This window comes from Abramis brama (genome assembly GCF_963993115.1).
Source record: "Abramis brama genome assembly, chromosome: 12".
NCBI classification, from domain to species: Eukaryota; Metazoa; Chordata; class Actinopteri; order Cypriniformes; family Leuciscidae; genus Abramis; species Abramis brama.
This window is the reverse complement of record NC_139974.1, coordinates 16,781,352-16,796,984: the sequence shown is the minus strand read 5'-3', so window position 1 is coordinate 16,796,984 and position 15,633 is coordinate 16,781,352. Positions and strand designations below refer to the sequence as shown.

Here is a 15,633-nt window from a genome sequence, read left to right as displayed (position 1 = left end):
ACGTCGACCATTAACTACCTTAACTTCAGGACTCATTGATGAGCTATAATCTGTACTGTTGGAAGAAAGATGAATGAATAAACAAAGACTTGATACGCATCAATCCTTCTGCTCTCTGCATCTGCACAGGTGGGTTGAAACTCAAAGCCTTATTTACATCAAGTAAATCAGAGAGTAGGGATTCTGCAAGCTGTTCAGCCTTATTACAAGATGGTTATTACAAGTAAAAGTCACTTTAATGAATGAAATGAATCTGACTGGTGTTTCAAGTTAATTAAATAATTAATGCTTGTTATATTTTTAATGTGGCTGTTGTTATTTATTACTATCTTGGTTATTTGTGTAATTCAGATACTTTGATAAAAACAAAGAATATAATACAAACACTTTTTACTAAGTTTACTTTATTTTTACTAAAATGCTTTTCTTGTTCAAGGGTTCAAGAGATGAGTAAAAGATGCTGTGCTTCGCCACCAAAAGAGCTCGATACATCACCTTAAGTGTGAGTGTGATCATCTGTCTATTTATAATCTCTCGACCTTCTGTACAAAGACATATCTTTGGAGCATGTGCATGTGGTCAGTGTGTGCTAGACCTCACTCATGACACCTGGTTCCAACAGCACTATGACCCCTACACCCAACCCTTACTGACTAAGAAAAACAGCAAACTCAGCAACGCCCTCTATTGGTGGTGGCAAGTAAGTGCCTCACCCAAAATATCCACAATGTAGGATTATCTATGCAATATCATTATTGACATTAATTTCAAATTACCTTGAAGAAGGAAATCTAGTGTATTGTATCACTGGAATCCATTGGATTATACTTGTTGTTTTTTTAGCAGAGAAGACAGCTCTGATAATCATGTATGTTCTTCCATAATTTTTGAACAGAAGCTGCAATATAAGAGTAGAGTGAACTACAAAGCAATAGCCGAGATGTTATTTGGCATCTTTCCAAATGAAGAAGATTACTCTGATGCTGGCCCAGGCCGCTGCAGAACCTGTGCTGTAGTGGGGAATTCTGGGAACCTCAAAGGATCCCACTATGGTGCTCTCATTGATGCCCATGATCTTGTTGTTAGGTGAGTGATTTAACTGCATTGAGTTAACAGTGTTAACTGCATGGAGTCTCCATAAACTAGAATAATTATATGATATGTAGTCGTATTGGTCTTCTCTCTACATATAGATCATTCTATAAATAATGTTTACTCCTTAAAAAAAATTATGCATTTTAAATTAATTTGTATTTTATATTTTATTAAATTATGTATTATTAGCATTGCAAGAGATGATGTATAGTAAGTCAAAAACTAAAACAAAATCATTACAATGATTTCTTGGTCTGGGTGTTGTTGTATGCACTATGTATGAAGCATTTACGTTTTACTGTGGAGTGAGTGTCTCTTGGCAGTTCCAACTTTGCATAGAGCTATTTAAATATATTATTTGCACAAAATAGTACATTTAAATAGATGTTATGGGGTGTATGCTTCTAACATACAACGTGTTTCCAAAACACTGAAGTTCTGCAATGATGAAATGCCTCTGAAAACAGAAACAGAGCATAGTTTGGTCTTGATAATGCAGACAAACTGCTGCCAATATCTGAAACTGGAATCCAGCCTCTGAAGGATTGTGGCTGTGATACAATTAGCAGATAAGCTTGAGAGTTGTAATAACAATGTCATAAGCCGCTTTTCCAATGTTGGGCCAGTGAGAGCCAGGGCTAACAACATGCCTTAGACCTCAAGCACTGAGGCCAAAATCAAATTGCGTTTCCACTGTCAGGGCAGTGTTGATACAAATAAACGCCTGTTGTTCTAATGTAACCGGTCCTCCTCGCCTTATCCCTCACCGACCCTGACAATGACATGTTATGGAAGGAAGGTTTGCTGATAAAATTAGATCAGATTGGAATGGGTGGTAGTGGTAGACTATATCATTGGATTAAAAAAATTAAATAATAATAATAATAATAGAAAGAATTATAAAAGTGATGATTGGAGAGTATATATCAGAAAAAGGTTTGATTTAGAATGGGATTCCACAGGGTAGTGTCATAAGTCCATTGTTAATTATTATTATGATTAATGTCCTGTTTGCAACAATAGATATTAATATAGATATATTGTTGTTTGCAGATGATGGAGCTCCTTGGTTTAGAGGAATGTGGATTATATTGTTAATAAAATGCAATCAGCTTTAAATAATATTGATAAATGGTCTTATAAATGGGGATTAAAATTCTCTATGGAGAAAACCAAATATATTTTCTTTACAAATAAAAAGATTTAAATCAAAAAAATTGTGACATGAAGTACACACATAAATAAGATGGAAGACAAATGTAAGATTTTAAATGTAATGAGTTGTGTATCAGGTCTTGAATGGGGGGCTGATAGAATGTCAAATCCACTTAAGAAGGAAGCAACTGACATTGACATACTGGGAAAATTTATATGGTCAGAAGAATAATCATTAGAGAAAAAAGAAAATATTAGAGGCAAGTTGGGAACATTAATAGTTTTGGCTGCATCACTGAAGATTTAGTACAGGATATGAAATTAAACGAGTATAAAGTTATCCTAGCTGTAATATTACCACCAATACCTCTATGGATTTTACCACAACCAAATGTTGTTTTATTCCTATTGGAAGCAAGACAAGAAGGGTCAAAATGCATTAGAGGCAGAGTTAACAAGGGAGTTTATGGACTAAGAACATTATATACAGGTTTTTACAGATGCATCTAAAGATCCAGGGAAAAGTCAGGTGGGGGTTGCATACATCATACCAAGATTGAAAGAGGCAGAAGAAAAAATTAAATCAGATAAAGTTTCAGTGTTTATGGGAGAAATACTAGCAATTTTGATAGTAAAATAAATTAAATGGGATTAAACAAAACTCTCATATGTTCAGATTCAAGCTTGGCCCTGTTAAGACTGGATGCTCAACAGTCTGAAACTAGACAAGATATACTGATGTAGATCCTTCAGATATTATATAATGCAGCAGACAAAATAAGTTTGGGTTCCTGTGCATATTGGAGTATCAGGGAATAAGGAAACAGATAAATAACAAACAAGAAATGACTTTTTTTTAGCTTAATTTACCTTAACTGAACAGCTTCGGAGTCATTGGAATGGTTTTATGACTTTTTTGGGTTGAATAGTGGTCTTCTCGCACCCCCCTTGCGCCTGTGAGCGGAAAAACACCCTTGCAACTTTGCCGGCCTCAGCGTCAGGAAGTATCGCGTGATATCAGGTCTTGCGATGTAACGAGTTGCTTTACGGCACTGCACACATACACTATCTAAACATTTATATGCTAGCCTTCTGTGTATCATACATACCTCAGTGGACATGGCTTTGTGCGTTTGCCGGCTTCTTTGAAAACAAATGCACATGACCACAGGGAGAAGATGGGAGAGGGGAAAGTCGCCAACGAGTTTTGACGACAGTGTTGTCAAATATCTATTTCGAAGCTGTAGTGGGAGCTCTATAGAGAAACCTGCGAGCAAAAAGCTAGTAAACAGCAAAGAAATTGCCAAAACTGCATAGCGCCGCTTTAAATCAATAATAAAAAAAAGGAGATAAATCAAAATTGACAATTTTATTGGGATAATGAACAAAAGGTCAGGTATCTACATTTGATACAACCATTAGGAGGAAGAAGAAGGAATTCAGGTGGGAGGAGGAAAGAAGATTATATTATATCTAGACTGGGACATACAGGCGTCACAATCCCCAGTCACTGTACTATCACCTGTCACCCTCACACTACATTTCCCAGCATCCCTCCTGGACCCCACTTGCACTAAGTCAGCCATCATCACATCTGCCACTGATTATCAACTCCTCAAGAGACACATATAAGCAGCCACTCTCCACTTCACCCATGTCTGCTCTCGTTAAACTGTTAAATCTAGGATTTTTTGTCCTCATGTTTGTGGTCTCGCATTTTGAAAATCTTATACGATTTTAAATATCTTTTGATGTGGCCTCAGCATTACTTGCCCAACCACTTACCTTGAATTACTTACCTGTTGTCACTCTGTCTTCAGTTTTCGTCAGTCTTCTGCTCCTTTTGTCTCACCAGCCAGCTCGTTGCAAGGAAAAGGACTGTTATCATCCCAGCTAAGTGTTTCAAGCCATTCTATGAATTCAGATACTCAACTGTGTGCATTGCTTGCCTCTTTGATGTTCCTGCAAATAAAGATCTGTTTGTGTATATTACCTCAGTTTTGTCTTCTTCTGTTGGTGTAACAGAAGACCTGACCATTAACCGACAACAGCAACCATGGATATCATATCTTTTGACCCAGCAAAAATGTCCATTCAAATTGAATCTGAATACATCCTATCCATTACACAAGATGGTCGCCCAATTGAAGAATATGTTGAGGAATTTCTTGATCTTTCCAACCTGGTACCATGGAATTATGGAACCTTGCAGACATTCTTCTGGGGTGGATAAGATGATCATCTTTATCAACAGATGCCGGTGTCTGCTACCACCTGTTCTCTGGAGGCCTATCTTGATTATGCACTGTGGCTAAGTGGTTCGTCCTTCGCTGTGGGAGAGGTTATCGTCTGCCATGTGGAGGAAACCAACGCCAGCCACCCTCCTCACGACCATGCAATGGCTGCTTTCAATACCATCTTGGTAAGTGCTCTGATTTTTCTTGTCTCAAACAACGCGGACATGTCAGCTATGCTAGCAGACCCACCTATCAAGAAGATTTCCACTCTTCAGGTCCTCATGTCCAGAATCAGTTCCAGATAAATTAAATTCCAGAGGCCAACTCAGAGAGCATTGCACTGTCCATCACGCCCCCAACCAAGAGTCCAGTGATGGTTTCAGCCCCAGACCAAGAGTCCAGTGATGGCTCCAGCCCCTGACCCAAGAGTCCAGTGATGGCTCCAGCCCCTGACCCAAGAGTCCAGTGATGGCTCCAGCCCCTGACCAAGAGTCCACTGATGGCTCCAGCCCCTGATCAAGAATCCAGTGATGGCTCCAGCCCTTGACCAAAAGTCCGGTGATGGCTCCAGCCCCTGACCAAGAATCCGGTGACGGCTCCAGACCCCGATCAGAGTACTGTGATGGCTCCAGCCCCACAGTTCAGTCATTTTAAATATTTTTTCCCCTCCTCTCTCTCTGGGCTGTGAGAGAAATGGGGCTGAAGATGGAGGAGCTGAACAGGCAGCACCATCAGAAGCACAAGGCCTGATAGGTCTGGGGAGGGAAGGAAAATAGTGTGTGATCCATTATCCACAGTAGATGGCGGTAATGCACTATTTCAGAATGCGAGCAATTAATAAAAAAAGAAGAATACCCATGATGCACTGTGAGGGTAATGCAAAAAGAATTCCCCCATCTCGCCAGAAGATGGCGCCCATAGCTGAATCATCCATCCATCCATTTTCCAAACCGTCCAATGTGGGTTCAGCGTAATATCATACAGGTATAAACACCTTTTAAATTAATTATTAAATTGTTTAATTAAGGTTTATACATGCTATTTCATTGACAAAGTTCAAGATAATCTTTTCATTACTACTGGAGCTGCTAGTTTGCTAAGTTTCAAATGATTATTAAACAGCAAGTAGCCGGTGCGTCGGTGTACAAAGTCAATTGCGTTGGGTGCAAGATAGGGCCCACTGTCTGAATTCACTCATTTTAATTTACTCTAAGTGGACTATACTGTAAGTCCTCCCCAAGGGGAAGCAATGGCTTCTGGTGTTCTATGTCAGATCATTTTATAATTATTTGGGTAACACTTTACAATAAGGTTCGTTAGTTAACATTATGAACTGCACACATACAGCATTTACAGTATACGGTGTCGTGCTTACTACTCACACAAGATCTAACAAATTGGCGACGAGGATACTAAGTTTTGCTTAACGTTACTGACTTATCAACCATGTCTGTGCATGTCTCTGCACCGTCAATGTTCCTGGCCTGCCTGGGAGAGCCTACCATGCCATTCGGCATGTGGTTGCGCATGTTCAATAACTATTTGATGGTAATCAATGCAGTGGGCGCTGCATGGCCTGAAGCTCGGAGGAGGGCTACATTACTTCACTGTTTAGGCGCAGAGGGTCAACGGATCTTTTATGCACTGAAAGACATTACAGAAAGCAACTACCCTTGCAACACAATTAGAAGCTGCGGCTGAGCACACAAAGAGAATGATGGCCGACAGAGATGCTCCAGTGCGAGCCGTACAAGTCAAGCCACATCATGAGAGAGGGAAACACCCTTCACGTCCGACTGCTGTCCCCGCAAATTATGCAACAAGAAGGGACATTTTGCTCGTGTGTGCCGTTCAGCCCCAGCGAGTGATGTGCAAGTGCATGACGTCACAGTGCTGTATCTAGAGAACTTTGCCGAAGTACCAACGAAACTACATTGCGAAGTGACTGACAATACTCCTGCTTCACCTGACACCACAGTACAATTCGTTGTGGATACAGGTTCTTCTGTGTCTATATTGCCTCTTCACATTTATAAACACCACTTAAGTGACACACAATAGAGAGCCTAAGTCCCTCCCCTTCCGGTGGAACACCATGGGACCTTAATTCGGAAAAATATTGTATGGTAGTCAATGGCAAGAGACAACAAATATTTTGATCTCGTTTGAATTGTGCCCTGAATTACACATATGATGTTTGTCAATTTAAAATATACATTTTAAGTCAAGAAAGTCGGAGTTTGATGTAAAACTGTTGAGGTATAAGACTGTGAAAATACGTAATTACAAAGACTACAAACCCAAAAGGCACACATGTGACGTCATACCTTTTCTCTCAATGAATGAAGCTAACTTTACTGAAGCTAACGTCTGTCTGTTTCTATAGTCTTACGTTATAATCGTAACGTTACGCCGTCATGCATGAGTGTTTTGTACCAGACTGCACACATACTAGCAACGGATGGTGACGTACATATAGTGCGAGACGAGAGATGTAGTTCATTGAGCGATTTTCACATAAAACTAAATGTTACTCTTCTGTTTTATGACAAACTGCGACTTTCTTGACTTTCATAATTATCTTTTAAATTGACAAACATCATATGTGTAATTCAGGGCACAGTTCAGATGGAATAAAAAGATAAGTTGTCTCTCGCCATTGACTACCATACATATTTTTTCCGACATAAGGTCCCATGAGCCGGAAGTGGAGGGGAGGGACTTAGGCTCTCTATTATCAACACCTGCCATCCGTCTTGTGACTTATACACAGGAATACATACCTGTACTCGGATGCCTGCAAGCACAAGCGTGTGTATCAAGTGCGTCAGCTGCTGCCACGTTCTTCGTTGTGGATAATGGGACTGCTTTGTTAGGCATGGACTTGATTTCTGCCATAAAACTTCAAATAAAGGGTGATAATGTCTGCTCCTCGGTCATGGCCACCAATACCACATCCCTGACAGATACTGAAAAAGGATGTGTAAAGAACTTTGTCCACAAGGTGTAACGGATGACAGACAGGATGTATATGCAACAACGCTCTTTATTGAAAACAAAAAGGTAAGCTGCAATCTAAGTTATATCTGCTGGGTTTGTTTGTTTGCGTGGTAATGTTTTCTCCTCCCCTTACTTATCGTGAGGCGTCCCCAACCCACTCGCGTTGTTTTCAATTACATATAGGCATTGAATATGCAATAATATATGTACCTATATGTAATATGTACCTATAATATACATATAGGTATTACACCGTAACTTCAGTGCGGCAAAAATTTAACGTTGGTAAAACAAAGGCAGAGTGCCTTAACTCCAACTGTAACTTGATTCCAGCATTCTAGAGTGCAGCGGAACAAAGCTAAAAGACCGTAACTGATGTTAAGGGCTTCTGCCTTTGCTTTCCCTCTGCTTTTGGAAGTTATGACAAAAACAACATCTTATTTTTAGCAGAAAAGAACAAAATTGACTCAAGATATTTTTCCACATGATAAAACTGATGTCCATTGTTCCAAAAATGGCAATAACTAATTTTGACCAAAATTGAAGTTAAGGTCTTTTGCCTTTGCACGGCAGTAATGTCTCGGGTAAAATACACTCGGGAGTAGACGGGCGTTCGGATTGGTCAAAAATACGAGATAAGGAATCGGGTTTGATGTTCTTGGAACCCGGGCGGTACGAAAGAGAAAAGTCAAAACGTCCGAAAAAAAGAGCCTGCCTAGAGTTGAGTCTTTTGGCGGTTCTGATATATTCTAGGTTCTTATGATCGGTCCATACGATAAAAGGTACCCCTGACCCTTCTAACCAGTGACGCCACTCCTCCAGTGCTAACTTGACTGCCAACAATTCTCTGTTACCAATGTCATAGTTACGTTCGGCAGGTGATAAACGATGAGACAAAAACGCGCAAGGATGCATCTTGTCGTCTGTGGAAGAACGTTGGGAAAGAACTGCTCCTACCCCCACCTCTGACGCGTCAACCTCCACCACGAACTGACATGATGGATCAGGGGCAACGAGGATGGGAGCCGAAACGAAGCGGCTCTTAAGTTTGGCGAATACAGCTTCCGCTGTATCGGACCACCTGAACGTCGTTCTGGGGGAGGTCAAGGCAGTCAGAGGCGCGGCTAGTTGGCTGAAGTTGCGAATAAAACGCCGATAAAAATTGGCAAACCCCAGAAACCTCTGTAGGGCCTTACGGGAATCTGGACTTGGCCAATCTATCACAGCCTTAACCTTGTCAGGATCCATACGCATTCCCTCAGACGAGACGATGTACCCTAGAAAAGGAACAGACTGTGCATGAAAAACGCATTTCTCCGCCTTGACAAAAAGCCCATTCTCTAGCAACCTCTGAAGCACTCGTCTGACGTGCTGAACGTGTTCCTGGAGAGAAGATGAAAAAATCTATATGTCATCCAGGTAGACATATATGAACTGGTCAACCATATCTCTCAGCACGTCATTGACGAGTGCCTGGAAGACCGCTGGGGAGTTGGACAGCCCGAAGGGCATGACCAAGTATTCAAAGTGCCCCCTGGGGGTATTGAACGTGGTCTTCCATTCATCACCCTTCCTTATGCGAACCAAATGATAAGCGTCACGTAAATCCAATTTTGTGAAGATGGATGCTCCCTGTAACCGCTCGAAGGCTGAAGACATCAGCGGCAAAGGATAAGTATTCTTTACCGTGATGTTGTTCAACCCTCGGTAATCAATGCACGGTCGCAGAGATCCATCCTTTTTCCCCACAAAAAAGAACCCCGCCCCCGCTGGAGATGAGGAAGGTCTGATGAATTTGGATGCTAGAGAATCAGAAATATATTTCTCCATAGCCTCCCTCTCTGGGACAGAAAGTGAATATAACTTGCCTTTAGGCAGAGACTCACCTGGCACTAAGTCTATGGCACAGTCATAGGGACGATGTGGAGGGAGAGAAGCAGCACGAGACTTACTGAACACTTCTCTCAGGTCCTGGTACTCCCCGGACACGTTAGACAAATTCACCGCCTCCTCCTGGAATACAGACACAGGTACAGACGAACACGCAGACACTAGACATGACTCATGACACGTATTACTCCACATGGAAACAGAATTGTGACCCCAATCGACTCTGGGATTATGTAGTGTGAGCCAGGGATGACCGAGTACGACAGGTGCGAGAGGTGAGTTCATGAGGAGGAATGATATTGTCTCTGTGTGGTTGCCAGAAGTGATGAGAGTGATAGGTTCAGTGGTGTGTGAAATGTTAGGAAGTTGTTGTCCATTAAGAGCCTTGACAGAGATCTTGTACGGAAGAGGGGAAACCGGGATGTGAAGATGGTGAGCCAGTTCTGAGTCCATAAAATTACCTTCTGCCCCCGAATCCAGTAAAGCCTTGGTGTCGTGTGTGTGGGTTGCCCACCTTAGTCTTACCGGAAGGAGAGTAGCTGATGATGGTGATGATGAGGTCTTCTCGGCGGAGATCCCACCCGATAGTAGCCTCATTGTTACTACCGGGCTTGATCTTTTAACAGGCACGAGTGGATGAAGTGGCCCGCCTTCCCGCAGTATAGGCACAGTCCTTGGGACCTCCGCCGTTCTCTCTCCTCCCGGGCCGAGCTCTACCCACCTGCATGGGCTCGGGATCACAAACGGGACTGACCGTGTCCAGGTTCTCAGAGCGCGGGTTCTCCATGCCGCGAAACGGAAGGTTCTGTTGGAAGCGACCCATTCTGCTCAGCCGAGCATCCACTCGTAACGCCAACTCAATAAGTCCATTCAGACTGCGTGGAAGGTCCAGCATATAAATTTCCCTCTGGACACGGTCAGCCAACCCATGCAGGAATCTATCCCACTGCGCCTCCTCGTTCCATCGGCACTCTGCAGCCAGGGTGCGGAACCGGATGGAATATTCCGACACCGAGCCATTACCTTGGCGGAGATCGGCGAGTAGTCTGGCCGCCTCCCTACCCGCCACCGCACGATCGAAGACCCTTTTCATCTCATCGGAGAGTGCCTGGAACGAGGTGCAGCATGGGTCTTGATTCTCCCACACTGCCGTTCCCCAGAGAGCCGCTTTGCCGGACAACAGCGTCAGCACAAATGCCACCTTGGTCTGTTCTTGACTGAACGTCAGTGGCTGTAATGAAAAGTGCATAGAACATCGGGTCAAAAATGCTCTACAAAACTCCGGTTCACCTGAATATCCCTCTGGTGTCGGTAGTCTCGGTTCGCGCTGCTGGGGCGGCTCTGGTGGATGGGCTGAACGGGCAGTGTGGGCGGCGCAGTGGGAGCTCTTAGCTGTTGGAGTTGTTGGGTGAGCTCGGACACCTGCTTGAAGCGCTTGAACCGCCCGACCTGTGTTGGAGATGCTCTCCTCTTGGGTGTCCATTCTCGCGATGCTTCAAGTCGCAAACTCGTCCCAATTCGCGGCGCCTGCTACATCCATAATGTGGTCAGATCGTTCTGTAACGGATGACAGACAGGATGTATATGCAACAACGCTCTTTATTGAAAACACACAGATGGTCAGAAACTCAGAACACAGTTGATCGCCAACACAGCGGGACAGGTGGGCGGACACAAACGCTGGTGGTATGGTGACGCAGGGACCTCGGTGGGCAACTGGTGCTGGTGCTGTAATCCAGTGATGATCCCTCGTGAAGTGCTCGGTGATTCCGTGATGAGTGCAGGTAATCCAGGAAGACACGACGAAGACAAGAGAATCCAAAATGGCACAAGGAACACAGGAACAGGCACGGGAAACACACCGGGAAACCACAACGATCTGACAACATGAGACACCAGTTACTGAGCTTATAAAGGGACATACAATTGAAACCAGCTGGCGCTACTGATCACTGATGATCAGTGACCACGCCCACAGACACACACACACACAACAGCACGTTAGACGAGAGAGAGACAGTGAATTCATAAACCGTGACACAAGGCAAAAATTGACCCCACAGTAAAACCTGTGCGTCAGAAATTGCGACGCTTACCTTTTGCATTCCGATCGTCTGTTTCAGCTGAATTAGTGTGGATGCTTCAGCCTGGGTGTCCCCCATCGTTGTTTCTGGGAAGAAAACCGGTGGGATACGAATGTGTGCCAACTTAAGTGAAGTTTACAAAGCCGTCATTATTGACTGTTATCCATTACCACAACTTGATGAAATTCTTACCAGCCTTAGGTGTGACACAATTTTTTTTACTATAGATCTGGCTAATGCATACTATCAGCTTCCCCTGCATGAGGAGTGTAGAGATATTACAGCTTTTATCACTCATGACGGCCTTTTCAGATTTTGCAGGGTTCTGTATGGCCTGGCGTCGGCACCCTCCACTTTCCAAAAGATGATGGCCACCATCCTGGAGGGCGTAGCAGGTTTCAAAAATTACCTGGATGATGTTATCATGTATGGAGAAACAGAAATTGAAAGAGTCTGGGCTGGTGTTAAATGATAAAAATGCAATTTCAAACAGACTTCACTGCGGTTTCTGGGCCATGTAATCATGGAATCCTACCTGTTCGAGTGCATCTGGATGCTGTCCGTGAAGCTCCGCCTCCATCTGATGCAGCGTCTCTGCAATCCTTCCTAGGATTAGTGTCCTGGTACTCAAAATTCCTTCCTGGGTTTGCGACAGTTGTTGCCCCAATGCGTGAGTGCGCTAAAGAAAAAGGACAATTTTTTGGACGCCTGCTGCTCAAAGCAGTTTTGAGAACATTAAACAAATGCTTGTGTCCAGTCCGGCCCTTGCCATTTATGACCCCACAGTTCATTCAGTCATTTCAACGGATGCCAGTGACTACAGGTTAGGTGCAGTGTTCGCCCAAGTGCAATCAGACAGAACAGAAAAACCAGTGGCTTTAGCTTCCCGCACACTCACTGATGCTGAAAAAAAATATTCTATAGTGGAGAAGGAGGCTCTGGCATGTGTGTGGGCTACTGAAAAATGGTGAACGTATGTGTGGGGCCATCGCTTTACACTTTGCACAGATCACCAGGCACTCACCACCTCACCAGGCACTCACCACCTTACTGACTATAAAAGGCATGGGGAGAGCCGGAATGCGGATTGCTCGTTGGGCAGCACGTCTGCTTTGTTTTGATTATGACGTTGTCTATCGGTCGGGTTCCCAGAACCACATAGCAGACTGTTTGTCTCGTCTTCCCATACCGGCACCTGCTGACTCCTCTGCTGATTTAGTGCCTGAAATAGTTGCATTAATTTTCCTCAACATTATGTTCTCTTTCAGTGACTGATTTTGAAACTGCCTGTGCCTGTTGTCCTGAACTGGAAATGCTGCGAAAGCAAATTACACATGGCTGGCCATATATGCATTCCCTGCCAGTCCAACGACAAATCTAGCACCTCTGCAGCCATTTCAGTTTCCTGAGGGTCCGTGGAAAAAACTGGATCTGGATATAGTCGGACCATTTGAAACAGCCACCCCTGGTTGCAGATATGCTATAACGCTCACATACTATCATTCCAAGTGGCCTGAGCTTGCATTTGCTAGCAGTGCAACTACTGAGGATGTTATCAAATTTCTGAGTATGGTATTTAGTCGTCATGGCAACCCAGAGTGTATCATCATGGACAATGGTACACAGTTCACCTCAGCTGTCTTTGCTGAGTTTTTGAAGGAACGAGATATAAAACACATCTGTACATCTTTGTACTATCCAGCATCTAATGGTGCTGTTGAAAGATTTCACCATGCACTGAAAGGTTGCATCCAGACAGCCATTCAACACTCACAAACATGGAACAGAGCTGTTACAGAGGGGCTCCAGGTGTACCAGGCAACCCCTCACGCTACTACGGGTGTGTCACCAAACGAGTTCTTATATGGGAGGAAGATGCGAACCAAGCTTAACATCCTACCTTTACATGGGGAGGGCAAATGTGATCTTGCTGCTGTCCGTGAAAATGTGAAAAAGAAACAGGACAAAATTAAATTATACACTGATCACAAATGCAGTGCTCGCAATCCTCTCTTTGGTGTGGGAGGGAGAGTGAGAATAAGGCTTCCTCGTGCAACCCCAAAAGGTCATCCTAGATTTTCTGCTGCTGTAAGAGTAGAGAAGAGAGTGGGGCCCAACACATTCCTGCTCAGTGATGGGAAAAAGTGGAATGTTTCTCACCTGGCATACTCGCATGGATTGGCTGACTGTGCCAGTAACACATTACAGCAAACACACAACACTACACACAGTTCTGTGAAAGTCTTGCGTATGAGACGGAAGCCTGTTTGTCACAAGGACTATGAGATACACTAAACAGGACTGTTTTACACAACTGTAGCTCTCAATGAAGAAGAAGAAGAAAAAAAAAACTGTTCTGAATGAGTTAATCACTCCTTGGTTTACAAAAGTGTTTGAAGTAACAGTAAATGAATGTTATTAAATATGTTCAAATGTCAATTGACTTCTTTTGCTGACCATTCATGTATTGATGTCATGAGTTATTGATGTCATGAGTTATTAGGTAACAGAGATGTCACTGTTTTACATACATTGAATATAATGTACGGACTGCTACTGAATAGTTGTCTAGGTTGTCACAGCCACTTTATTCAGAGTACATGTTTCCTTCTGGTTGAGTTAAGAAAAATGTTTTTACAAAGAGGGGAAATGTTGTGTCAGGTACTTTAATTCCTAATGCTACCTCTAGAGATGCTGTGTTGTAAGAAGAAAAAGAACTGGGTGAAAGAAAGAGAAGAAGAAGAAGTGTGCTTAGTGTTAAACATGTGAAGTTATTGTTCGGAAAAAAAATATGAGGTCTTTGAAGATATACGGTGTCGTGCTTACTACTTACACAAGATCTAACAACGCCCTAAAAGTATGTACTCTTTTTGTGAAGAAAAAGTAGATACTTTTGAGTAGTGATGGGAAACTGAGGCTTTCTGAAGCATTTCAGGCTTTCTGAAGCATTTCAGGCTTTCATCAAATTGTGCCGAAAAAAAAGGTTCATTAAGAGTAAAAGAGTACACAAGCTTTTGGACATACTATCACGTTATACAATTGCGTCCTTAACGGTTGCTCTCTGTCGCATCCTGTCACTAGTGATGGGCAAATGAAGCTTTGGTGAAGCACTGAACCACTTAGAAGAATTGTTTTGAAAATGGGTTCATTACTCGAAGCTTCAGTAACAGCGACCTCGCCTGGTGAAGTGCCAAGGCTGCATCTAAATTATCCCGGCTAGATAATGGACAGGAGGCTTTAAAGGATTTGTTCACCTCAAAATTAAAATTTCCTGATAATTTACTCACCCCAATGCCTTCCAAGATGTTCATGTCTTTCTTTCTTCAGTGGAAAAGAAATTAAGTTTTTTGAGGAAAACATTTCAGATTTTTTCTCCACACAATGAACTTCAACGGTAACCAAATTGTTGAAGTCCAAATCAATGCAGTTTCAAAGGGCTTTGAAGTGCTTCAAACGGCTCTGCACGATCCCAGCTGAGCAATAGGGTCTTATCTAGTGAAACAATCAGTCATTTTCTAAAAAAATAAATATATATATATATACTTTTTAACCACAAATGCCGTCATTTTGAGGTGAACTAATCCTTTAAGACGAGTGAAATAAATCTATTGCACGCATCTTCAGAGAGAACGAATGTGTGGCGGTGCTGCTGCGAACCACTCAGGTGATTCATTCAGAGAATCTGTGAATAAATGTTCTATATTTTGTGTTATTTCGCTAGTAAAGGTACAGTAGGACTGCATTGCTTGTGGAATGTGAGTTATTGTGGAAATAAGCACGAATATGTCTATTAGTTGCAAAGTACTAGTCACTGCAGGGCGAAAAAAAAAAAAAAAAAACTACATTTAAGATTACACTAAGAACTTAATTGTAATTCAATACATAATTCATTCATTAAAATTATATGTATTTTTTTTACCATCATTCATTAAAAAGAGTATATCATCATCATTAGGCAGGGTACTCAGTAGTTAACACAACACTTCAATATTAAATACTATGGTAATGCCGTAAATGAGTCCTGCCTGTTGTGACATTCCCTTCCCTGCCTTCTCTTATAAAATAACCTTTTCAACATAGTAAAATCTACATATCGTTCCCAACAAAAGTATTATTTAGCATAAAACATGTTGGAGATTAGCGAACATGCTGTCGATTACTTAATGTAATGG

At 42.6% G+C, this 15,633-nt stretch overlaps 1 protein-coding gene across 1 annotated transcript in view; it reads left to right on the top strand.

Annotated features, from left to right (window-relative positions):
- Positions 1-457: 457 nt before the first annotated feature.
- Positions 458-15,633, top strand: part of st3gal1l3 (ST3 beta-galactoside alpha-2,3-sialyltransferase 1, like 3) — a gene marked incomplete at both ends in the record, with an annotated part of 81,825 nt that continues 66,649 nt past the window's right edge. The window contains 2 exons of the mRNA XM_084130215.1: positions 458-700; positions 896-1,086. Of these exons, the coding sequence (XP_083986341.1) occupies positions 458-700; positions 896-1,086 (434 nt within the window). The remainder of the gene's footprint in view (positions 701-895; positions 1,087-15,633) is intronic.